Source organism: Cyrtonyx montezumae, unplaced genomic scaffold (assembly GCF_038088225.1).
Source record: "Cyrtonyx montezumae isolate F1298 unplaced genomic scaffold, pur_monq_1.0 scaffold_33, whole genome shotgun sequence".
In the NCBI taxonomy this organism is placed as follows: domain Eukaryota; kingdom Metazoa; phylum Chordata; class Aves; order Galliformes; family Odontophoridae; genus Cyrtonyx; species Cyrtonyx montezumae.
The window spans coordinates 1,991,798-2,016,843 of NW_027072038.1; the positions used below are offsets into that span (position 1 = coordinate 1,991,798).

Here is a 25,046-nt window from a genome sequence, read left to right on the forward strand (position 1 = left end):
AGGCTTTCTTGCTCAAGCTGACTGTGGAGCACCCTATATAAGACATTTGGTCTTAAGTTTGGGGTTCTACTGTCACAAAGTATAACCCCAGTGGGTGTTGTGAAGTCAGTGATCAGATGTCCAAGGGCAGCTTCGTTGTTACTGAAACAATGGCCAAGCTTTCACTGGTCAAGTCCCTGATTTCTGTACTTAGGAGCAACAAATGTACCTAAGAGACCAGGGGAAAGGAAACTGGTGCTGATGTTGAGATGCATCAGATGATCAAATGTTCAGATTCTACCTTAAAAAAAAGTCCAGTGTTAAGTGGCAGTTCTGTTAACTATTTAGACTTGTAAACTATATTCCCCACTTTAAAAGTGAAGAAACCTTGGCAACTGTTGAATAATATTGTAAAATCTGTAGTATTTTGTCAGTATCTCAAGTTATATACACTAATGTTATTACATTATATATGTGCTTGTATGCTATATGCATGTTAATGTGCAAGCATGGTGGTTCAAGTCCTTACATACACTGACTTGAAATACAAGTATTAATTGGCTCGTTTAACCAAAACTTGATGGAGAGGTGAAGGTTGCCTTGTTCCCAGCCCACAGTGTGTTCCTTAAAACAGATGTTTGTGTCTTGGCTGTTGAAGGTTCTTAAATGTTATTATTTTTCAGGGTATATGGCAAATATGCCAGTAATTGAGCATTGGGGAAGTATTTTCTGTATTCATGTATAGCACTGCCCCACGATTGGGAGCTCCTGAGATTGAATCCCTTCTTTGCAGCTGATCTGCTGTAATGTTGACTTCTACATGCTCCCACTTCCTCCATGGCTGAGCAGGAATATTACAACAGCATTTACCTACTGTGGGTGATGGAAAAACTTGCCTTGGTGCTTTGTGTTATAAAGAAACTCTTCCCTGATCTTTTTAATGTGTGAAGGTACTCAGCTTACAGGCTAACCTGACCATATTGAAAGGGTGGGGCTTTGCTGTTCTTGGGCGTTTAATAAAATGGGTTTGTCAGCTTATAATGAAGAAACATCCTGTTTGACCATTGCTGTGCTGTGACTAGTTGGTGGTGCATGCTGCTTGCTCTGGTTAAATCATGGGCAAGTGGGGTAACAGTGAAACCTACTGAAGTTGCTGTTTGCTTTGAAATGTAAGCACTTACCAACTGGCCAAACGTGCTTAAATTAAGTGTGGTACAAGACAAATTATGCCTAGAAAACTACTTGTCTTATATTTCAAATTGCAGTTTATTTCTTGCAGTACTGAAGTTCTCTTTGACTCTTTTCTTATAAATGCATATCAAGAGAGGAGCTATATGCTCTTGGTTTGGGCCTTAAATGCTGTTTCAACAAGGGTTAATGATCCTAAAGGTGGTTTTCATTTCATAGCTTCCCAACCAATACTTGTTTTGTTCTTTCTCAGCTGATTATGAGAATGGTAGGAATTTCCTTGCACAGTAGCTATAGATGTAAATCAGTGGCAGATATGGATGAAATACTGATTTCCTCTTTTCCAGTTCCTGTGATCTTTTAAATCAAAGCCTAGCTTCCTATCTGCTGTCTCACTGGAAACCAGTAAACTCCTGGAAACTGGTCCTAGACTCCAGTAGGAAGTGCTGGCTGGCTGCAGTGGCTGGCAGAGAGCCAAAGCAAAGTTTGAAGCTGTTTGATACCTGCAAAGGCCTTTTTATTGCCTGTAGGCTCTGTCACCATTAACATTATTCATATTCTACATGGGAGGGGGGGGGAAGATGATGCCATAAACCATCTTGTAAAACGCTTTACCCCTCTGGAGGCTGTGCATGCTGTGCTGCTCTGCAGTTTGGCCTTCTACACAGTGTGTGTTGGTGGTACCCAGTCCCCTCCTGCTGCTCACAGCATGGATGAGTCAAGGTCAGCAAAGGAAGCCCTGGGTGTAGAGGTGCCTGCTCACAGTGTGAGGTGAGGGGGAGCTAATTGCATCCTCCACCAGAAGGCTTTCTAAGTGACAATTCAGACCACCACGCAGCAGAAAATCATGAGAATTACAAATGTTGGAAGTGATGGGGCATAAGCTGATAGGGCATGATATTCTCTCCCAGGTGAAGGGTAAGGTGTAGCCTATTTGGAAATGTTTGAGGCAGCTGTAGCTACTGTAAGCTATCCCATGGATTAACTGGAGAATTCTTTGACCAAATAGGTGATTATAGTGAAAGGGAAAATAAACAGTAAGCACTGAAAAATGAGTAACTGATTAGAGTGACTTCATGGTGGTCCTCAGGTGAAATCATGTTTTCCCTTGGTTTTCCTTTTTGTGCCTCTGCTTTATCTTATCTCTTTCTTGGTGTCTTGTAAAGTTTGGACGGTGAAGGAGCTTATTCTGTCTGCATTAGATGGCAGTCACTAGGGTGGCACATAAGCAGAGTACACTTCTAGCTCCATCCTATACTGTTTGTACCTGCAACCCAGCAGTGGAAGTAGCAAGCAGAAGGAGAGTCTTGAAGCTGTATGACATTGACTTGCTATAAGCAGATTCCATAGCCCATCAATTGCTTTGAAAACATCCAGCTGCTTTGCTGGTAATCATCCTTCTAGGTGATACTTTAGAAGGACAGTGCAATGGAAGTGTTTTTGAATGAAAGCTGGAGTCTCTACTTAGTGGGACTGATTTTTTGCTGTTGTCCTACAGATTATGAATGGAAAAAGAAATTATATGCCATATGCTCCAACATATTCTACCCTTCAGATGCTCAGAACACATGCTCTTGAAAACAACAGAGTGTGTTTTCCTTCTCCAAAGCCAAAGAATACATGAGGGTGACAAAGCTTTGTCTGCTCGGGGTGGTCTTTGAACCTGTCCATCAGTTCTGCTGTCACTGATGCCCTGTGGACTTGGAGTCACCAAAGGCTTATTGTACCACTTCCAAGTCCCTAAATACCAGGGGAGGATGTGTGTGGAGGACTGGCTTTCTTCCATTCCCCTTCTCACCCTCACCTGGTATGAGCCAACTGGTGCACAATGACTATAAAGTAAGGGCAGCCTGCTGTGGAAGGACTGTCCCCAACAGAGATGTCTTCTGATGAACTGCAGCCTACGGGGCAATTCTTATGTTCCCATCCATGGTAGAAATGTTAAATAAGGAAATAAGCTGATCTCCAGCTTTACTGGCTTGCTTAGGAGCTTGCTGCTCCTTAAAATCTCATGGCTCACAATGAAGTCTACTCTGGGCAAACCTACCTGTTGCACAGCCTGACTCTGATTGTTCTAAAGGTGCCTTTTTGTGTTGTGCTAACAAGAGTCCTTCACTGGTGGGACTCTAATCTGACTTCTGCTTTTATCTGTTTCCACCTAATCTGAATTTGTTGCTCTTAGCTTGATTTCTTGATTTAAAACTGACTAAATCCTGGAACCTGTAGAAAGATGTGCTTCTCATGCTGTGTATTCATATTTGGATATTTCCCTAGAATGCCTTTAGAAGAGACTTGTGTGCCTAGACATGATACCACCCATCAGCCTTGGGTCCATCCCCTTGTGCAGGTGTCTGCAGATTTTATCTGTCCTCAGGCTTCATCTTTGCTGATCTGGAGTTTTTGTTTATGAAAGACATGCTGAAGGAGCCAAAGCTGAAACTGTTATATTTAGATATGCTGGTTTTTGGCATATCTGTCAGGCTCAGAGCTATTTTTTTCCTTCTGTTGTAGTATCTCAGTGGTTGCAGGGGACACATGGCACAGCCTTTCATTTTAAAATGTATTAGCAATGCTCTTTACTAGGAATAGTATCAGGTTATTTAGTGAAACATTACTTTTCCCCATCTAACTAATACTGATGATGGAAATGTAATGATGTCCAGTCAGGCTGCCCAAATCCTTTTAAGTAGCAGAACCATTTAGGTATGTGTAAATTTCAAAGCATCTCTATTTACTCTAAAAATGAATACTTAAAAAGCAGTGATGAAAGAAACTGTTCAGATGGTAAATTGTAATTGAATAGCACAGAAGGCATAAAACCCGTGGTAGATGGCTCTTTCCCCCTAGAAAGGGTCTACAATAGAAATAGGTTCAAATAATTTAGCATGAACTCTCCAAAAAATGGGAGCTTGGAGTTCTGCCACTTGTGGGACCCTTACCCTGCAGGAATCTGTAGTGAGCCACTGCTGCTACAAATCCTCAGCCTCACTGCTTGTGTTCAAGTGCGAACACTTGCAGGATCAGGATCTGGTCGTGTAGACTGGCAGTCTCTGAAATGTGGTTTGCTGAGGGAGACGTCTGGTGAGCTTCATGGTATTAGGAGTGTCAATAGTTCTGTTCCACCAAATCAAGAAAAGAACACTGTGACATTCCTCAAATTATTAAATACACTTCAGAGAAGAGCAGAACTGTCTCTCCGAGGCTGTGATGCTCTAATTATGATATACTGAGCTTCTAACTACTTCCTTCTTGCCTTATGGAAAGAACATAGGACTAGTCAGATTAGATTAAGCATCTTGTATGTTATATCTTAGCTTTGAGTACCAGATGCTTTAAAAGGAAGCGTGGGAGGCAGATGTTTTGATTATTGACCATCCCCCAAGAGATATCATCTTCATCCTAGTAATTTGTATGATGGCAGCACCAATAACCTCTAACCAGATTCAGTCTTGGTAAGTGAGTTCCCTTGCTTATCAGGTTCCTCCTTGAAATCTGCAGAAAGTTGAGCCTTCATGATTCTTTATATTTAGAAACATCTGAAAAATTAAACTTTAATCCAGCAAGGGGCTGCTGGCTCTTCTGTGGGTGAGGTGTCCCTGTGGTGTTGCTTCAGATTGTGTTGATATAATTAATGTTAGACACCTGCTTAAGACAGAACTGAGTTGAGACAAGAAATAAAAAGGAGGCCCTTGCTGTGCAGATGGTTAAGCATGTGTATATTGTCAAGTAATTCTTGTAAGACCACTCCAGTGGCTAATATTGGTTTAAGTATAAGGATGTTTGTAGGACCAGGGACTACTTCAGGCTCATGTTAATGAGTGGATGTGATTCTGCTCTTCAGTACGTCTGGTTTCTTGTGGAGGATGTATTTCCCAGCTGGAGTTGGCGCGTAAGCATGCATCTGTGGTGGAACTAGAAAGGCTCTGATAACCCAAATTTTGCTTCTTGCTGTTGAAGATCAACATGGGTAATTGATATCCTAAGACCCATTGAAAGCTGAGCTTGATTGCTTTCCATGAACTGGAAAATGAGGGACAAACATGCACCCACTTGGAGTGTTCTTCCCAAATGTGCTGGTTGGTTCAAGGCTCTGTGTGGGTAGGAAAGCAAACTTCAGCTCTGAGGCTGCATTATAAAAGAGAATGGAGCATACGCTCCCGATGGTAAAATATGATTTGCTAACATGTTCCAAAAGCTATGCTAGGCAAGAGGCAGTAAAAGTATCTTAAAAAGGCAGGATATAAAACCTAGCAGATGTGCTTTTCTGTTCTAGTGAAAAAAGCACCCATGTATTGGAACGAATGGGGGACTCAGAGGATAAGATGGTTGCAACGTTTTCTCTTTTGGGGAAGATGAGGTGGAGAATAAGTTATTAAATGTTTACTTATGTACTTGTAAGTTGGAAAATGTTCTTTTGCTCAGTGCTTATGAATTTGATATCTCCAAAACTTGCAAGTTTTGTGAGCCTTGATCAGTAGGGAGAGCTGAGTGCAGTCAGCAGAACCTTCAAGAGGAAAGGGAGGGAGCAGGTACAGCTCGGGATCATACAGCTGCAAAACCTTATTTCTAGATGCTTCCAAATAGCGCAGAGGGGAGGAGTAGAGACCAATCCTATCTTTGGAGGTCAAACTTTTTTCCAACAATGCAATGGAGCACACTGGTAGAAAGCCGAGCTCACAGTGAACAAAGGGTTCTAGAATGGATGTAACCCAAAGCACTGCGTTTTTACACCCTCATCTTGCACACACCGTTCCCAGTTAAGAGCCCAGCTTGCATTTATGGTTTAGTTGCACGCACCTGAACTGCATGAAACCTCTTGTTCCCATTTTAATAAGCTGTCCTTACCCCTTACGCTCCTATTTCAGTCAGATGGGCGATCTTGTAAATGAGGAGCACGTTCGTGAATGGGAGAAGCCGTGGAAGGCAGAGCAGTGACAGTGCCCCGAGTGTCCCCGTGCCCTTAGGACACGAATCAGGAGCACAACCCGTCCTCTCTGCTCCGCACCCTGTACGCTCACGGTGCTGTTGGCTCTGCTGTTGGGCTCCAGAAGTTATTGTCGGGGAGCCCTTCGTTTGACAGATACCGTTGTGTTTTTAAAACACGCAAACAGCTTTGCTTTGTGGAGGGCTTAACGTGAAGTGTTTGTAAGCAGGGACGTTTATTTTCTGGTGCGGTTGCGGAGTGAAACTCGCTCGGATTGTCGGGGAGGAGGGGAAGACGAGTTATCCTTTCCCCTCTTGATACAGAGAATTTTAACCTGCAGTTTGTCTGCTTGAGGAGTCTGAAGGATGCTGAATTCTCACGAATTCAAGAGCGAAAACCAAATACTTCTATCTCAGTGCCCTCTTTGGCTGTAACTTGACTTTCTTCCTTCAATTTCTGTCCGTAAGGGTGAGAGGAAATAACAGCGGTTTTATGCTTTAAAGGACTTAAATGTTATCTTCAGTGTATACGTTCCTTTCTCCTGGGAGTTCCTAAGGCATACTGGAAGTTGATTCTGGTGTCTAAAACCTCTCGAGGAAGACGAGCATCTCGCTTTACCGCATCGAAACAGTCTCACCTGTCCCACTGAGCCCGGAGTGCGGCCCCGAGCGTGGCCGCCCGGGGGGGAGAGGGGGGAAGAGCTCTTCCTCCAGAAAGAAACGATCAGCGCTCATTGAACGGTCGTTATTTTTTTTTCCCCCTCTCTCTCTCTTCCCTCTTCGGATGAGAAAGAAAAGCGCTACGGGCGATTCCCGAAAGGGGAGGGGGGGTTCTCCCACGGGGGGGATGCGGGCGCAGAGCTGCGCGGCTCCCTTCGCCCCCCCCCCCCCCCCATTCCCCCTAAATCCGTGCCGTCCCCCGGAGCTGTGCCGCTGCCTTTCCCCGAGCCTCGCTCTCCTTCTGCCTCTAAATTCTCTTCGAGCGAGTTATGTGCGCAGTGGGGAAGACGGGGGGCTGCTCCAGGCTTTCGCCTTTTCTTAAAAAGCTTTCAGTTTGTCGTCGTCCCCCCCCCCCAGTCCCCCCCATCTTCACTTTCCCCCCCAAGCCGATGCTCTCATCCATCCCGCGGTGCCGTATACCTGTCGCTCGCCGCTCGATCTTTTTCCCTTAACCGAGCGGCAGCACAAATCGGCCGCTGCACCGATGTAAATGCTGATTTCTCTTGGAGAACTTCAAGCGGCGGAGGTTGAGGGATGTGCTTTTCGAGGACTGTGTTTAACCCGGCTGCTCGAAGTAGGGATTCTAGACCCGGAGTTCGGAATTCAGAATTGCTTAAGCGCTGCTTTATTAAGACACGTTGCAAAAGAGAGAGGAACTTAATGGAAGGGGGGGGGGGGGGGAGGGTTGGAAGTCGTCGTCCCCCTCCCTAGTCCAGGATTGCCACCTCTCCCGGCGCGGGGCTGAGCCCACGACCCCTCCTCACCCGTGGGTACGGCGTGGGGAGCCCGTGCACAGCCCGGCTCGTTTGTCCCTGAAGCACCAAATTCTGGTGGCAGCTGTTTGGGGCGAGGGGAGTGCGTCTCCTCTGACCCTCGCCGCTGCCCTCTGACCCTCTATGAATCCCTAAAAGCGCGGCTCCCCCGGGGCCACGGCACACGAGTCCCTATTGTTCCCAAAGCTGGCACGGTCCCGGAACCCACCGGGCTTCCCTAAGCAGCTCGCTGGGACTGAATGAGCAGCTGCTTTGAATCCGACCGGAGCGCCTCTAACGCGGTACGGGGGCAGACTTGGCTGTATCACTGCGAGCGAGAGACTTCGGCTCATAGGAAACACTTTCTCCTTACGAATACATCAGCCGAGGTTAGCTCAAGTGGGAATTCCGCCGCCACCCCCCTCCCATCCCTGGCACGGGTTTAGGGAATTGATGCGGAAACGATCGGGGGGGCACCGCCAAAAAAAAAAACCGATCCCGGTATAAAGAGGGGACTCTGAGCCGAGGAAATGGACCCGTGCCTATTGAGGGGCTGAAAGCAAAACGTCTCTGTCCCTTCACGTCGTGCGTTTTTATTCCCTCACTGTCTTGTTTTGAATACATCGCCCTCCCTTTCTAAAATCTCGGACCCTTAAGGCGCGGTTTCTCAGCGGCATCAAAGTGCTGCTGCGTTTACCCCGTTAAAATAATGCCCCTTTCGCTGCCCTGCTCAAATCGCTCAACCCACGCGTGTCGCTTCGGGGGAGGTGCGTTCGAGTGGGAAATCCTGAACAGAGATCGCGTGGGGTGGATCGGTTCATTTACTGCCGCGTCTGTCACTCGTGTGGACAGAAGACATCAGATTTGCGCTGAATTCGGGATACAGTTCTAGGAAAACCTTACGGGAAGACTTTTATTCGTGGTTTTTATTTTTAGGAGAACTGTATCCATCCGAGACGTGAGCAGAAAGGTGGCTCTTCGAAATGGAGGTGGAACTGGGGAGGGGGGGAAGGAGCTAAAAACACGGCTTGAATTCCGGTCTAAATCTCATCCCGTTAGAAAATGAAGCAGGTTCAGGAGAGGAGCTGCGCATAATGAGCGGAGGAAATCCTCGCGCTGTCCCTTTAACTACCGAACATCTGATTCCCTCATCTGGCAGATGGTCTCTGAGCACAGATTTGCATTCATTGTCTTGAAATCTGTTTTCGCGTTGGTGTTATATGCATTTCGGAGGCAGATCTGTGCCCAGATCAGAACACGGAAAGAAAACAGCGGCGAGCCCGAGTGGCTTTACAAAATAAAACCTCAGCCTCGCAGCCGGGGCAACTCCGCTTTCCTTTAACGGCAGATTTCCTTCCTACATCGGTTTCATGGAAACTTTTCACGCTCCGAGTTAGCGGTCCCCGCGCACGGCTGGGGCGACCTCTCGCGCCCCGATCCCCGCACGCAGTGCCCGTTCCGGGCTGCGTGGGGCCGCAGTCCCAGTGCAGTGCCGACCGCTCTATGGGGTCGGGACGGCGGAGCTTCGCCCGCCGGAGCTCCGTGCGGACCCCGCTGGGACGCGCCGGTGTCCGCCCCGCGCCGGGCGTTGTTCGAAGCCGAGGCCGCCGCCGTGCGGCTCCAGAACGGCCCTCAATCCTCCAATCGGTGAGCGGTATGCAAATGAGAACGCCTTATATGGTAGCATGCTCCGCCCCCTTCCCCGGCGCGCCCGCTCCCGGCGCTGTAACCCATTCATGGTGACGGGGTGGGGAAGGATCGGCTCTTCCCGGCGCGGTGTCATCAGCCTCCGTAGCTCCGCTCCCTTTCATTCCCGAGTCGGTTTTTTATTGTTATTTTTGTTGTTGTTTTTTTTTGTGTGTGTGGTTTATATCCCCCCCCTTCCCCTCTCTGGATTGGGCACCGATCAATCCCTTTCTCGGTGTCTTCTCGAGAAGCAGGTGATCCTCGTTAACGGCCGTCGGTTTCTGGATGCGGTTCCCCCTCCTGCGTTTGGAAGATGACGATACGAAGCGACACTGAATCGGCGTAACTCACTTTGCGAGAGGAGAAACTTCCCCCCCCCCCCCCTCCACCCCCATTTCAAGGCACTAAAACACGCGTAGCACTCCAAAGCAGAAGTTGGTTTCAAAGCTGAAGTTCTCCACTTTCCTGGGATTTGTGTGTCCGTTTCAGAAGCTGCATATTCTTTTTTTCCTCCTCCTCCCCGATCCCCCCTCAAAGGAAACTGTTGCTTAGTTGGAATAGACTTCTTAAATGTTTGGGATCCAAGATACTTTAGGAAGAGGACCGATTCTGAAAGACAAATCTCTGGGTTCTGAAATGGATTCCGTCCGGTCCTGGGTCAGAAACGTTGGGGTTGTGGATGCAAATGTAGCAGCACAAAGGTAACTGTGAGCGTTTTTTCTCCCCCTTCTTCCCCCCTTCTTTTTTTCTTCCTTTGCCTTCCTCCCCCCCTCCCTTTTCCACTAGCCTTTTCTTTTCCTCCCTCTTATTTGCATGTGATATTAAACTGATTTTTCTCCCTTTCTATCCCCTCACACCCCCCCCCATCCGTCTCCTCTCCTCAACGAGGGTTCAGGGCAGTGCAGTCAGAGTCAGGGCCACCGCAGAGCATCGGGACTCCTCAAATTTAGTGCGGGGTCAGATGACAGGCATCGGGTAGTTTTTTCACCCCCCCCTCCTCCTCCCCTTTTATTTATTTATTTATCTTTTATACACGAGTTGTGTCGGAGGGGATCTCTCCCACCGGCGATGCCGACGACTCTTTCCCACTTTCCGAGCCACGCAGCGCAATAGGAGCAGACCGAGTTTCAAAATCAACTCAAACGCGAATCTTTTCCCCCCTACCACCACCACCTCCCCCTTCTTTCTCCCCTCGGCCCATCTTGTTTTACTTAATTCAAGTGGCTCTGTCGCTACTGTGAGCGCTGCCGAAACGTCCGCCCGTGGATGCGGGGCCGGGGAGCGGCACGCACTGCTCCCGCTGCTCGCACCCCGCCTGGGGCTTGGCCCTCGGCTCTGTCCTTTAATTACTCTTTCCTTTGGTTAGTTTGGTGTTTAGCATCGTCCCCCGCACGCGACCTTTTCCTATTTGTATTTATTTTAATCCTCTCCCCAGCCAAGTTGGTGCGGGACCGCTGCTCCGCTCTTTTCCCTTTTAGGATGAGATTGAAAACTCCTTTAACTAATATTTATGTTTCTCTCATCGCTCTCTGGATATGCTTTTTTCAAAGAAAAACCCAACAGCATAGCGCCGGGGTGGGAGCTGAATCAGCCCCCCTAGGAAGTTGGGTTTTATTTTATATGGAGGCAAAGCGAAGGGCACATGGAGCAGTGGATGGGACCCCAAAACGAGAGAGGGACCTTACAGAAACCGTCCACCCACGGCCCGATCCGTGAGCAGGGTTTTCCGAGCACCATGGGAGGAGTTGTAGGAGTTTTATGAATGTCGATAGATGGTTTAATAAACGCCGTGTGTGTGGGGAAGGGAGGGGGGGGGGGGACGACGACACACACGTTTATTCCCGGGGAAAGCGAAAGGAAAAGGAAACGGTTCCTTTGGAGCCTCCAATTCGCGGCAGCGGCGGAGATGCGGTCGCGCGGGGTTGGGGGGGTGGGAGGGTTATTTCAGAGAGCGGTAACAAACCGAGGCATCCCAGCCCCTCCATGCGGAGCGAGGGGAAGCCCCAGAGTAGGTGCAGTTGTGGCGGATGTGGTGAGTTCACACCGTACCTATTTGGCAGTGGAAAACGCAGGGAAACATCTGTAGTTGTGCGACGGAGTTGAATGCTTTTTGCCAGCGCAGCGCTGCTGTTCTGGGGGCTGCAGACTGAACTGTTCCGGGCTTGTCCGGCAGTTAGACTTAACCCGTGCGTTAAGTGTTGTGGAGGTGCTGCCCTGCACCTTTTTTCCCCTCGATCGGTAGGAATCGGCGTTTTGGAGAGGGATGTGCAACCCACGTCTGTGACAAACGCAGCTCGGGGTGCTGCGGAGGCACAGAAGCGTTCCCAGCATCCCGAGCTGGGAAACATCGCCGCGTTTTCTGCGGTCGGTGGAAAAGATTGGGGAAGGGGCTAATGAACCCGCATCCCCTCTGTTTACATCTGAAGAGCCGAGCAGCAGTGCCTGGGTCGGTGTCTAAAGACTTCGGTGGCAAACTTCGCTGCTGAGGAAAGCAGATGTTCTGCCCGGAATGAGTTGAACCTCAGCGGGGCTGTAGGTGTCCTCAGGCGGTCTGTCCGCTTGTAGGATCCGCTCTCAGGTCGTTTGTATTGTGCAGGAGAAGCAGACGAGGGTGGGATGTGCCGGGCTACCTGTGCTTCCCACTTCAGGGTGTAGAAATATGACAGCGTGGAGGGAAAAGGGTAGAGGAGGCAGGAAAGCAGCTATATTGCATCCAGCAAATAAATAAATATATATAAAATAAATACAAACAAAAACAAACGGATGGAGGAGGAGACAACGATTGTGTTCAGCAATTTTTTTATTTTTTAATGATTTTTGCGAATTATTTTTGTCTGTCCTCCGGGGGCAGCTAAGATGCTCGGGGTGGTGTGTGTGCCAATGACGGCTCCGAATGGGGCAGAGCCCTTTCCCGGCCCCACGCTGCCCCTGTGCCGGAGCGGCCCCGCACGGCCGATCGCTCCAGGGCTTCCCCTGAGCTCCTCCTGCCCCGTCTGTCTGTTGCTTTGCACGACCTCGTAACGTCTTTGTCTCTTCCCTCACACCCTGTCCCATGTGTTTCCTCCACAGCGGAGTAGCTCTGTCCAGAGCTCACTTTGAAAAGCAGCCACCCTCCAACTTGAGGAAATCCAATTTCTTCCACTTTGTTCTGGCTCTCTACGACAGACAAGGGCAGCCCGTGGAAATAGAGAGGACAGCTTTTGTGGACTTTGTAGAAAACGACAAAGTAAGGCTGGTTGTCTTTCTTTTCCTCTTTAGATCTGACCCATCTTCCCCGTAGAGCTGCTGACATTGAATACCTGTTGTACTTATCCCCAGCACCACGCAGCTAGCTCTTGGTGAAGGGTTCAGGTAGAAGAGCTGCTGCCCTCTGTACTGCCAGAGCTGCAAAGCTTTCAACCCCCCCTCCTCCCCCCAAAGCATCAGCAGCACAACAGGAATATCTGACATTACCCAGAAAGAGAATAAAAAAATTAATTTGGGTGGGGGAGACGTTTGGGGGACAAATTATATTTCATTTTGGCTAAATCTACCGGGTCGGCCGAGTTTGATTAGTTCCCCAACAGGAGAGGGATGTGACCTGAATTATGCCCTATCATCCGGGGAGCTGTGTGCTTCTCGAGGCTCCAGAAGCAGTGGAAGGGCTGGAAAAGCATTTGCTTTTGTGTTTTAAATCCACGTGTGAATCGTTCTGTGTTGCTTTGTGCTGTTGCTTTTAGGGTCGCTTTTCTTAATCGTGGAAAAAGGGTTTTGTAGCTGCAAAATACTCTCAGAGATGCATTATCTTTTAGGAAATGAGGGAGGGGGGGAATCCTGCAAGAAAACACCGTAACATAAACCTGCAGGAAATAAGTATCAGTAATGAGAGTGTTGCAAAGTAATTGAATGCTTTTAAAGCAAAAAGAAAACCCCACCAAGCAGTTCTGCTCTCGATCTGCTCTACGTTCACTGCCTGCGTTCATCGCGTGGTGTATTGCCTTAGAGAACCCGAGAGCATAATGACAGCGACTGAGAGAGGAGAAGTAGTTCTTGAACTCCCACAGAAAGAAAAAAAACCAAAACCAACCCATGTCAGGGGTATTTTGTAGCTTCTCCTGGGTCACTCCTAAGGTCAATATCTCCCAATCGCTGAATTCACCTCGCGGAATCTTAATGAACTCCCGTCGCTTCCGTCGCGATGATCGGCTCTCGCGTTTGAAACGCTCCCGTTAAGTTCTGGAAGAATATGGTTTTGAATTCTCTTTCAGGAGCAAGGCAACGAAAAGACCAACAACGGCACACATTACAAACTCCAGCTCCTGTATAGCAACGGTGAGTCCGCCCTGCAGCTCCCTTCTGTAGGCGATGAACCGAGGCGGGATCCGTAGGCGCTGCCGCTGTGATTTCTAAACGCCACTGAAACCCACTGGAATTCCCTTCTGTAGCATCCCCTCGTTGTCGGGGTGAGCTCTGTGGGTTTGGGGAGCACGCTGCAGGAAGCGAAACTAAGCCGTGTTTCTGAGGATGTTTCATGGGGCACTGCACAAAAGTGCCGTGCGTGTTCTGCTGCGTAAAGAGAGACGCGTCAGGATTAATCGCTCCTCTTCTCTCTCGCTCTAGGTGTCAGGACTGAACAAGATCTGTATGTCAGGCTCATTGATTCAGTCACTAAGCAGGTGAGTGTGGCTCACCCTTTTATCCCTGCTCTTGGCTCTTTGCATAGTTCTTCAGCTCTTGTTGTTTCTTGTCTCGTGTTTTTTTTTTTTCTTGGTGACCAACTTATATTTTTATGTCATTCTTTTTTATTATTATTTTTTCTGTGCACGATAAGGTTCTATCCACTCCACCAATATTTCCATATAAGCTGCCCTCCCTATCCCAAAGGGCTATTGGGGAAGGTGTCTATTTGCAAACCATGGTGAAAAATGGAGGAAAAAAAAAAAAAGCCAAAGCCCCTTCACCTCAAATTTGCCTGTGATCAGAAACAAGTGACACCCAGAGCTGCCCACTTACCCCTTGCCTTCGTTTCTGCAGCCTATAACTTATGAAGGACAGAACAAGAATCCTGAAATGTGCAGAGTTCTGCTCACTCATGAAGTCATGTGCAGGTAAGATGGTTTTGTTATGTAGATGCTGAAATGGCCATTCCGATGAACTCATAGGTAGGAAGGGTTTGGTTTTATTTTATTTTTTGTCAGAGAGATTCCACATAAAAAGTATTTATACAAGTTTTTCCTTTGAAATGTTTTAATTTTTTTTAATTAACGTAATCAACATTCTTTAATTTTGCATAGCTATCTCCTTCAAAAAAAAAAAACCCAACCCAACCGGGCAAGAAACTCTCCCAAACCAGAACTCAAATCCTTCCTATACTTTGTAAGCTGCACTGAAAGGGTTTCTATCTTCTAATTGAAAAAAGACACAACCGTCATGTGTGATGCTATAAATTAGAGGGTGACACGTGGATGTTTTCAATATCATTTGTACAAACCTGAAGTTGCATGCACCTTATGTACGCACATGGTAACTTATTCCTTACCCCATTCTCACGTCGTTAGGGTTTTTTTTCTCCCCAATAAACATAACAGTGCAAACAGTCAACGTTCTCACACTGAAACGTGTTACGTTGTGCAGTGTTCTTTCATAAAATGAAAAGCAAAACTGATCTCGAGCTGTATTGAAGATGTTTTATGATGGATGGCATTGGTGGGGGTGCTGAGGTCGCTGGGCTGTGCATTGCTCCTCGTGGCCACTTAGTAAAATAGTTTCCTGACTATTAGAGATATTAATAGCCATTAATTCTTTTTTTTTTTTACAGACTATTTCTTTTATTGGTGACTATTAATAGAGTGGTAATAGTGACATATTTGGACAGACTGGTTCAGGGAATGTATCAGTGCTTAAAAGAAGAGGAATAGCTGATGCATCTGTGAAGTAGAATAAGATTTGAGTGAAAGCACAGTGCCTGTTTCCCTCCCGCTATTTAAGTAAATGAACACTGCAGCATTCCAACAATCACACGTGTGTGCAAACAGTGTATGTTGTGTGCGAGATGCACACGGTGTGTGCTCTACAAAGACCAGCAGCAAAAAGCCAAGGGTTGTGTGTTACCTTCTGGCACAACAAGAACTTGTACGCGCATTTGAACTCATGCACGTTCCTACTCATGAGAGTTCACTCTGTGACAAGTGAGTGTTAGAGGAGGAACAGTGCTATGCAGTTGGGTTTCTGTTTGTGGTAAGGAAACAAGTTGGCATGCGTGGTCTTTATCTGCTTTTCCTCTTTGGAGAGAGCTTCTGTTCCAGAACTTAAATGATCTCAGCCAACGCCATCCCATCAGATGCACTTCTGTAAAAGAAAAGGAGTTTGTTTTCCTTCTGTGCTTCTTTATGCTTTCCAAGTGTGAAATGCTGTTCATCTTTACGCAGCATATCCAGGGCTAGATTTCAGGTAGCATCCTACAAATGTAAACCATTACTCAGCTTTCCAGCTTGAACAATTAGCCAAGGAAGAATTACAACTCAGGGATGTCCTTTCCATATGAAACACAGAATGAGGAGCATTCCGTGGCCTCATGAAGGTGTTCAGTTTTAAAGGTCTTGTTTTCCTACAGCACACCTAAGCAGGACGCTGTGTATGGCAATAAGACATTACACCCGTCACTTGGAGTAACACCCAGGGAACGGCTCCAACCCGAGTTAAACTTGACATTTTATTTCCTTTCTTTTTAAGTGTGATAATCAAACGCACCTCATTGTGTGCTGCTTAAGTGGCAGCATCAATTTTTAAAGCCCCAGTTCAGTTTGCAATCGTAACAGTATATAAAAATTTAATGCACTGTACCCGCTCTGCTGTCCAAATTGATGCCTACTGTTTGTACAGAGCAGGGTCTGGCTGGCTGCTCCCCTTCTTCCCATCCTCATTAGTTGAAGGTAGGCCCCTTTTTTTTTGTTTGTTTTCATATTTTCTTATATATGTTCACATACACAGATACATTTTTTTGTTGTATGAAGTGGAGCCAACACTCCACATCTCCCACTCAGTCACAGCAGCAGAGTCGGCTCGATATTGATACGGCTGCGTCAATCTGTCGCAGCCATTGGAAGTTAAACTCTCAATAATTAGCACTTTCCACGAGAAGGAGCTTTTATTATTTATTTATTTGCTGCTCTGAAGGAGTTTTTTTTTTTTTTTTTTTGCTTGTTTGTTTTTGTTTTGTTTTCCCTTTTGGGTTATTAAAACCCAACGGGAACAGTTCCTATTGGGTGAATCTTGCAAAGTGCACGATGGATGGAAATCAAGGTAAAAGCTCTCCTCTACCACAATAACTTTTTTTTTCCCCCCCTTCCCTTTCTTCTTCTTTTTTTTTCTTCTTTTTTCCCCTCCCTTCTTCCAATTACCGACCCAGAGGAAACTGGTTGTCGCCGGCAAACCCCCTACGCCCTCAATGCTCAGAGGGTTAAAAGGTATTATAATTCGAACAGAAGTAGTCTCAGGGTCTACAGCTGGCTAATAACAGAGCTGCATTGAGCGCAGGCGAGCCCCACAGCTGTGACTTTCGCCACAAGGCTCGGAGCAGACAGCAGCTCTAATCAGCTGGGCCAGGCGGCCGCTGGGGCCCGTGGCTTTATCGGCCAGATGGTGTGAATTTAGACACTTTTGTTATGCAATTGCAGGGAGGAGTTGGGGAGAAGAAAACAAAACAAAGGCCACCATGCTGCGAGCTTATTTGAGTTTGAAATTAGAGACAGATTTTTTTTTTTTTTGGGGGGGGGTTTGTTGGGTAAGGAAGTTGAGGGTTGAATTTTAAAACCATCATAGTCAAGTTTTTTTTTTGGGGGGGAAGGGTGTAAGTTCACCTCTGACGTGAACCTTCTCGGGGTTGTAGGTCTGGTGGTGTCTGTGAGAGCTTTTTGGGTTCTGTGTTTGCTTGGAGTTTTGTTCTCCTGTTGATGCCGTAGAAGTAGTTAAATAGGAAAGTGCTGCAGTAGAAAATGAGTAGAAAAGGTCTTTTTGGCCCCCAGAATTCTTGCACCTCTGGAGGTATGTCCCTAACACCGCGTGGAAGCAGAAGCATTGGTGTATTGAAGTACTGAAGTATTGGTGAGCTCGTGCCAATAATTTGTTCCAAGGTAATACTGTAGGTTTGATCCTGGAGCCACCAGAATTTGGGATTTTTTTTTTTTAACCATTGACTGAAATCGGAAGGAGTCGATTCTGATAGGCAGCACGTGTAAAACAAACCCGGCAGAGCTGTTAGGAGTTGGGCTCTGTGATGAAACGTTTGGAGAATGGGGATTTAAAGATCTGAGAGGTAGTTGTGCTAAAGCTTCAGGCTGAGGCTTCCTTAGCCCTTACCAAGTGCTCTTTTGGACTTCTGAACTTGATCCATCACTGGGAGGGACGGGGTGCTATGCCCCTTTGGGTTTTGTGTTGGCTCTGAAAGTATGAATGGAGCAAAGATCTGCTATGTGAGAGGAAGGAGTGATAAGGATGTAGGTATGTTCCAAATATTTGGAAAACTTGAGCTATAAACTGCAGTTTTAGAAGGAAGGAGTTTGAAGTATTACTAAATGTATAGTTCCTAACTGTGATAACTGTGCTAGCTATGCAGTAAAACAAGATGCACTTATTTCAGAGCCCAGCCACGCTGCACTCCTATCTCACATAATTCATCCTAAACACTCTGCTAACACACGGCATAGGGATGAGATGGACAAACATGCTGCTGGTTTATTCTGCCCAGATAATGCTGTGGTGTAATGCTGTCAAATATACTTTTGTTATGACCATCTGCAGAAGTTCCATGATTAAAGGATATCTCACTTAGCACTGCAGCATGACAGAGGAAATGTCTTTAAAAAAAAAAAGTTAAATTATTAAAAATATATATATCTATTGAGTTCCTCTTGTTTTATTGGAGTGGCACAGAAACTAGAAGGTGTTTTGTTCCCGGTGTGATTTTCAAAGTGTTTTAATATTGGGCACGTCAAAGTGCATGGCAAATCTATGTTCCTCTGAGTTACTGTTTTCTGCTGTCTTTTTAGAACAGAGGGGAAAAAAAAAAGGCATTCTGAACAGTCATTAGGTGGTGAACTGCATTAAAGATGCACTTAAATAAAGCAAAGTTGAGAGTAGGAGGGATTGGAGACATTCTTAGCTAGTGTGAATTACCATAGCTGCACCAAAGTCGATGGAGCTATGACAATTTACAGCAGCTCGAGGGGCTGCCCCAGGGATTTTTAAATATTTAGCATCTCCTTTTATTTTAAAAGGACTGGCATTGATGGGTAAGTGCAGGTTGGAGGCAAAGGGAGTGTGTAGAGATGTTGAAACGGTTAGAGCTGCTGTGGCTCCGTTGGATCTCATCTTGCCATGCAATCCCAGCATGTAAATGGGAAGTTCCTTCTGTGCTGTAACTCATGGAGAAAACGCTCTCATTTGAATGGTTTTCCAACCCCAAAGAGGTGTGGGTTGGTTTTCTGTTTTTTTTTTGTTGGTTTGTTTGCTTTTTGGTTCTAAATGGTTAAAATAAGCATTTAGAGTTGAGTATTTGAGTAAAAGAAATGCTGCTTCTTCATATTTTATCCTGATTTCTGTGAATTCAAGCATCTTGTCTCAACTCCTTTTGCTAGAAATTGTTCTAATGCCTAAAACAGTGCAGTGGGATTTAGGTTTAGGCTGACTGAACAATTCTGTAGACCTATTCAGCACCTATTGTTTCGCTGTAGGAAAAATCAGAATGATTTCTTGGTTTCCATAGGCGTATGTTTGAACAACCTCAGCACGACATGAGAAAAGTAACTTGGAAATGCAACTTAAGATTTGATCTGGTAAATCTGAAGCATTTGGGGGATCAGAGCAAATGTGCTGCTCTAAGACAAATGTTTAAAGCAGAGTAATTCAGACCCCAATGTTTTTGTATATAATAGTGTGGGGAGCAACACTTGCATCAGTGAGTACCTCCATGCAAATCAAGCAACAATCTGGTTCTTCTTTAGTTTTCTTTAATTATCATTAAAAAGAAGTAAATGTAACATTTCTGTTCCTTCCTTAAATTTGCTTTACTTATGCTTCTCTCATCAGAGGGGGTTATAACTTTTATGCAGTCCTGCAGGTGGCTGCACAGTATAAAAGGTGCGTAAATACAGGATTAATTGGAATGGCTTATCACTGAAGCAATTGCAAAGGGATGTAAAGACAAAATGCCAACGTGAACGGCCTTGTCAGATCCTTAACGTGATCCACTTGCAGTGCTGAAACTTTTTTTTTTGGTAGGCATATGGATTCTGGAAAGCTTGTAGGTATTCAACAAACACCAATTTAGTAATGGAAATATAAGGAGTTAACTGTTTTCTTACAGTGAGTTTGAACACCTTTGGATGGATTTTTTTTTTTAATGGTACATAACATGTGATACTCGTGCCTGTAATGTTGTACTGACATCTGTGAATCATTTATAAGTCCTTTAGAAGCTTTAGTGTGACCACCTTGTGTTTGCTTTGGGAATGTTGGAGCAGATGGAGGGGAGCTGACTGCCCAGCTCTGGCCAAAACCAACTGGGGTTTGGGCACCCGCTTCTCATAGCTCTTCTCCCTTCCAGTAATCGTGGCCAGAGTTCTCCCAGTCATTCTTCCAGGTGTACACTGAGTCCTGAAGCTTCTTGGAGGAGACTTTGAGCTCGTTGCTTTGCCATGACTACCTAGTCTTTCAGTCTTCTTCTTCCTCTCTCTAGTCGGTGCTGTGAGAAGAAAAGCTGCGGCAACAGAAACGAGACTCCGTCGGACCCCGTGATCATCGACAGGTAGGAAACTTCCTTATTTTTTTTTTCACAAAGCAATTCCTGAAGGTTTGTGTGTAGGGGTTGGTGATTCTGTCAGTGTCTGCTGTTTGGAGATACCTGTGCTTCGTTATTGTTAAAACCTGGTTACCTTCGGTCCACGTGGGCTTGGACAAAATGGACTTCAATTTTCTCAGTTATGGTACACATGGAACATTTTTGTTTTAACTAAGTATTGCATGGATGTATCTGGAGTGTTTCCTGCTCACCAGCTGTGTGATCCAAGAGGATCATGGAAAGGATGAAGCTCAGAGCAGCCTGGCAGATTCAGTAGCCTTCTTTTGCAAAATAACAATATTCCTCAAGAAACGCAAGGAGGAAGGAAGGGGTAAAGGCAGACATGCAGCTTGTTAGCAAGCATTAAAACGAATGGTGTGGGGACTGTGAGCAGTTCTATATGCAACAACTTCATATATGACTTAGTTCTGGGTCCAGGCCTGGTTTCCCCTCTTAAACTGGGGGGAGAGGAACAGTTAATTTGATCACAAATGGGTACATTCAAAATTGTTGGTGTTGGTGAAGGCCAAGTTTTGAGATTTGGAGTTCAGCAAAGTGAAAAAGGGGAAAAGAAAAAAATATAAGAGTAAACAGAGCTCTTGTAAACCAAGATCTCCAGAAGGAGAATAGTAAATAAGGACAAGTTGGGAAGAAACTGTTTTCCCCAGACAGATTTTTCTATGGTAACTGTTTTAAAGAGTTTCTTCTCCCCGAAGCAGCTGGCATTAGGGGCTGGTGGAGAGCTGATGCTGAGATGGACTGACTGCAGATTCATTTTCTATGTCTGTTTCTGTTTGGCATCTCCTGCCTACATTCTGATAAGTGTTATTTGTCATAATAGTTCTTGTGAATTTGTCCTGGCATCTAGAAGGGCCAAACTGGATTGAAGGAAGATCTACAATTATCTCCTTCACTTTTTTATTGGGGAGTTAATGTGAATTGTTTGCTGCTGTGATAGAATCTCTCCCACTCTGTACTCCACTGTTGCCTTTTTATTTTTGTTTGTTTTTTATGAGTTGTGGTTGGGCCAAAGCTGCAAACACCAGCCAACTCAACTGTCTGTGAATGGGAGTTGGTGGTGGGACCATTTCCTACTAACAGCAGATAGGAATGGTCAAGATGAGGTTATCATATGAGTTTTCTAACTATCTTTGGGCTGCCTTCATGGTACATCAAGACTGAATCTGCATTTGGGAATCTTTCTATTTGAAGTTTGAATTCTGTGAAGCTTGTTTCACTGCCGGAGAAGTTTCATGGCCTAGGACAATGGCCTGGCATATGGGTTCAGGCTGTTACAAGAAGGAGGTAGTTCCTACTACTAACTGAACTTGTCATCTTGAGCTAGATCTGCCTGTTCTCCTACGAAATGCGGGATCTGATGGTTTCTCCCTGGTCTAGGGAGTCTGCTTTGGCAGGGGGGTTGGAATCGATGATCTCTAGAGGTCCCTTCCAACCCCTACAATTCTGTGATTCTGTGGAGATTTGAGACCCATAGATAAGAAATGCGATGGAAGTGAAACAAGAAAAGAAATTGCAGCGTGGGTGAGTTTTTGTTGGTGGGTTTCGTGGTTTTTGTTGTTGACTTAAGCTTTTTATTTTTCTAAAGACAACTATGTGTGAAATATACACCACCTGCAGAGCCTTACATTAAGAAGTAAAATAGAGGCCAGCTATGAACATGACTGAAGGTACTAGGTTCTCCCTTTGAGCTCTAGTTAATTAGTATGTATTGCTCCTGCTGCAAGTGTGTGGGACAACTGACTGACATTCCAGACGTGTCACCTGCATTGTGATTCTAGCTGTGCGAGGGAACTGGTGTGGTTAAAACCTGGTCCAGAAAGCACCAAAACCTTCAGAACTGTGGTAGGGGCTGTCCTGAAGTGTGGGAGTGGAGATGGGACCTGGCTTTAGGATGATGGGCTATGTAGTGCCTGTGTGAGTTCAGAGATTGTCTTGCAGCACCCACAAAGGCAGTGGCCTACCAAATAGAAAGGATTCAGCAGGTCACCAGATTGTTAATCTCTGAGCTGCTCTGTTGTCAAAGTAGTGGGGCAGGCAGGTTCCCTCTATGGCAGAGGAGCTGCCCTTTGCAAAGGACAGTGCCCTCCTGACTGTGATAGAGATGCACAGTGCCCTCACTGGGGTAACTAAGGCACTCACATCAGTGCAGGTTACAATCTCCCAGCTGATGTTGTGATGAACAAAAGCATCAAATTTGGCAAAGCTTTCCATTTTATTGGTTTCTGTTCCCTTTCCCTCACTTGCTGTGTTTTCAGAGACTGATGTTCAGACTGCTGTGCTGGCTTACCTGCTCCTTGCTGCACACAGCTCATTTGTGTTTGCCAAACCATGGAAGCTGTGTCCCTCTTTAGAAAGGAAGAAATAGTTCCTTTAACAACATGGCTGAGGGTTTTTCTTTTTTTTTCCCTTTTTTTTTCTCGTGGTTGTTTTTTTTTTTCCTACTCTTTGAATGAATTCCAAAAGTTTTTATGCTGAATAAAACATTTCTGCAGCGACCTTTGCTCTGCAGACTAGATTTAGATCTTAAGGCCCTTGCAGTTATTTTTTTCCTTTGCTCTTGGAAACGAATGCTTACATGATGTGAAATGGAGCTTCCCCACTGACATTCGCCATGTGCCCTCTCCCTCTGGCAAACGTCTGTGAGATGCACTGCAGTATTCATGTTCCTGCAATCTTCTTCTGATCCAGAATTCCAGTGTAACTCAGGTCAGGCTCCGACCACCACCTCTGCACTGACGCAGTTCAGATCCTCCCATGCTGCTACTGCAGATGTTCTGGCACTGGAGCCTCGGATTGGAAGGACCACTGGAACACATGCAGGAAAACGATGACGGATCTTGAGTCCAGAAATGTTCTCAAAATATGGGCTCCAACTTTTTTAGATCTCATGAGCCACGGTCACGTCTCAAAATGTGTAGGGAAAGCTTGGAATTTACGTCGGAGGTCAAAATTCACCAGAGCTAAACCGGTTCTACTGCGTTCCCTCAGTGAATCCTAGTGGTGAATTCCCAGTGATCCAAACTCCTATATTTTTTTCTACTTAGTTTTTAAAATTAAGATCTGTGGTAGTCATAATTTTGGGACTACAGGTTGTTTTCTTTGTGGCTGAAGTGGTTCTTCTCATAGAGTCAAAGAATCACCATGGTTGGGAAGGGCCTCCAAGGTCATCCAGTCCAACCATCCACCTGCCACTAATATTTCCCCACTAAACCAACATTTCAACAGTTCTCAACGTTTCTTGTCATTCACAGTAGTCAATTTGATCTTTGCCAGCTTAGATTTTTCTCTGAATTTGTAGGCAGTGATATGAAGTGGATGGGGTGTAGTTGAGAGTAATGTAGAAGGGTAATTCATTTCTACATGATACTTCCCAAATGAAAGCTGTATTTTGTCACACTTATAGGCATTTAATTTGCTACTTTTCCCCTTGTGATACAAATGAAAGGAAATTTGATCTCGTGCAAGAATACTGCAAATGAGTTCCTCGTTTCGTTGCAGGTTTTCTGTCATTTGGGGTGAGAGGTACAGGTTTGGATGTGAACTGCCTGCCCACCAAATGTAAATTAGATATCTGCTTTTAACACTTAGTTTTCTTCAGATTCAACTTCTACAGAGCAGGTTATTTTGTCTGCTTTTTACTTGTAATCCTTCTAGTTTACAGAAGCTACCATGGACTTGCAGCCTCCAGGGTACTGGAGAGAACTGTGTGGCTTTCTTGGTTGATCAGTTTATTTGCTTATTATTACTTTTTCTTCTAATAATAGACAAATTGTCAAGAGAAATTTCTACTTAATTAAGAAAAAAAAAATAATTCACTTGAAACAGTGTAATTGGCACAGGACAGCCTTTTCTGTTACTGCAGTGGAATTACTTGGGAGAGAGCTGCAGCATGTGAGTGTGAGCTCTGTGCATGGAGGCTCTGGAGTTCTGCACTGCCTTTGAAACTGGTGGAGAGAGGTCATTCAGGTCAGATATGCTTCTGGAATAAGATGCTAGGTTCGATTCCTGCTGAAGTTTACCCACGCTTCTCTTAATTGCCCTGTAAAGTATCAGGTGGTTTTTCTTTCAACTTCTATTTATTGCAATTGAGGGGCAAGGGCTGCTGTGATGGATGGGATTGAGGTGAGCTGCTGGGGGGTGTACTTTGGGTTGAGACAGGCACTAGCCAGTGGGTGGAGGCATGGGGCCAGACCTGCAGCTGGGTCAGCAGCGCGGCACAGACGTGCACCATCTGAGCCCTTGGCACAATGAGTTTGGTAGATGGGGAGCTACAGGATTGGTCAGCTGGCTCACGCTGTAAATATTTAGACCTTTTTATTACCATTTTTAAAGAAATACCCCAAACCATGTACGCAGCTGGTGCACTTGTTAGCATCTCTATAAGAAGCCACAGAGACTGGATTACATTCTTGTAGCGTGGGGGTCTGTCCCTTCAGCATGGAAATGGGGCAGCACGGATGGAGGTTTTCTTCCCTGCTGATACTCATGCTCTACCTGCTGTACAGATAAACAGAGGGCTGAACTCTCCCAGGCTGGCTGTCTGGCACATTTCACAAGCACTAAAACTCACTTTAGGAAATATATCCCTTGCCAGGCGTATAAATATTCTGACTATGCCACCGTAGTTTTCATGCTGTGCGTTGAAGTGCTCTGTGTGAAATGTCCACTTTAATAGCACTGGGCTTTACGTATTCGTGCATTGTGTCCCCCTGCCCACCCTACAGGTTGGCCTTCATTGTCATCCCGTTTTCCTGAAGGATCTGGCTTGAAAAAAGTACAGACTTTGGCTTTTCCTATTTTTGCCTCTTTATGTCAATCATCCAAAAAATCCCTTTAGGAGATTCCCTTAAGGGAAAAGATAACACTTAAAGGCAGAACTGCATGAACAGTTTCTATCAAATTCCCACTGACACAATTGTCTCATCATTTTAAGCAAACTGCAAAACTCTGTGTTTCATTTT

The 25,046-nt window shown here is 45.7% G+C and overlaps 1 protein-coding gene across 2 annotated transcripts in view; it reads left to right on the plus strand.

Moving 5' to 3' along the window:
• Positions 1–9,818: 9,818 nt before the first annotated feature.
• EBF2 (EBF transcription factor 2) overlaps positions 9,819–25,046 on the plus strand; it is a 124,406-nt gene continuing 109,178 nt past the window's right edge. For both annotated transcript variants that reach the window (XM_065745147.1, XM_065745148.1), the window contains exons 1-6: positions 9,819–9,949; positions 12,318–12,474; positions 13,496–13,559; positions 13,848–13,903; positions 14,262–14,335; positions 19,963–20,031. In XM_065745147.1, the coding sequence (XP_065601219.1) occupies positions 9,819–9,949; positions 12,318–12,474; positions 13,496–13,559; positions 13,848–13,903; positions 14,262–14,335; positions 19,963–20,031 (551 nt within the window). The remainder of the gene's footprint in view (positions 9,950–12,317; positions 12,475–13,495; positions 13,560–13,847; positions 13,904–14,261; positions 14,336–19,962; positions 20,032–25,046) is intronic.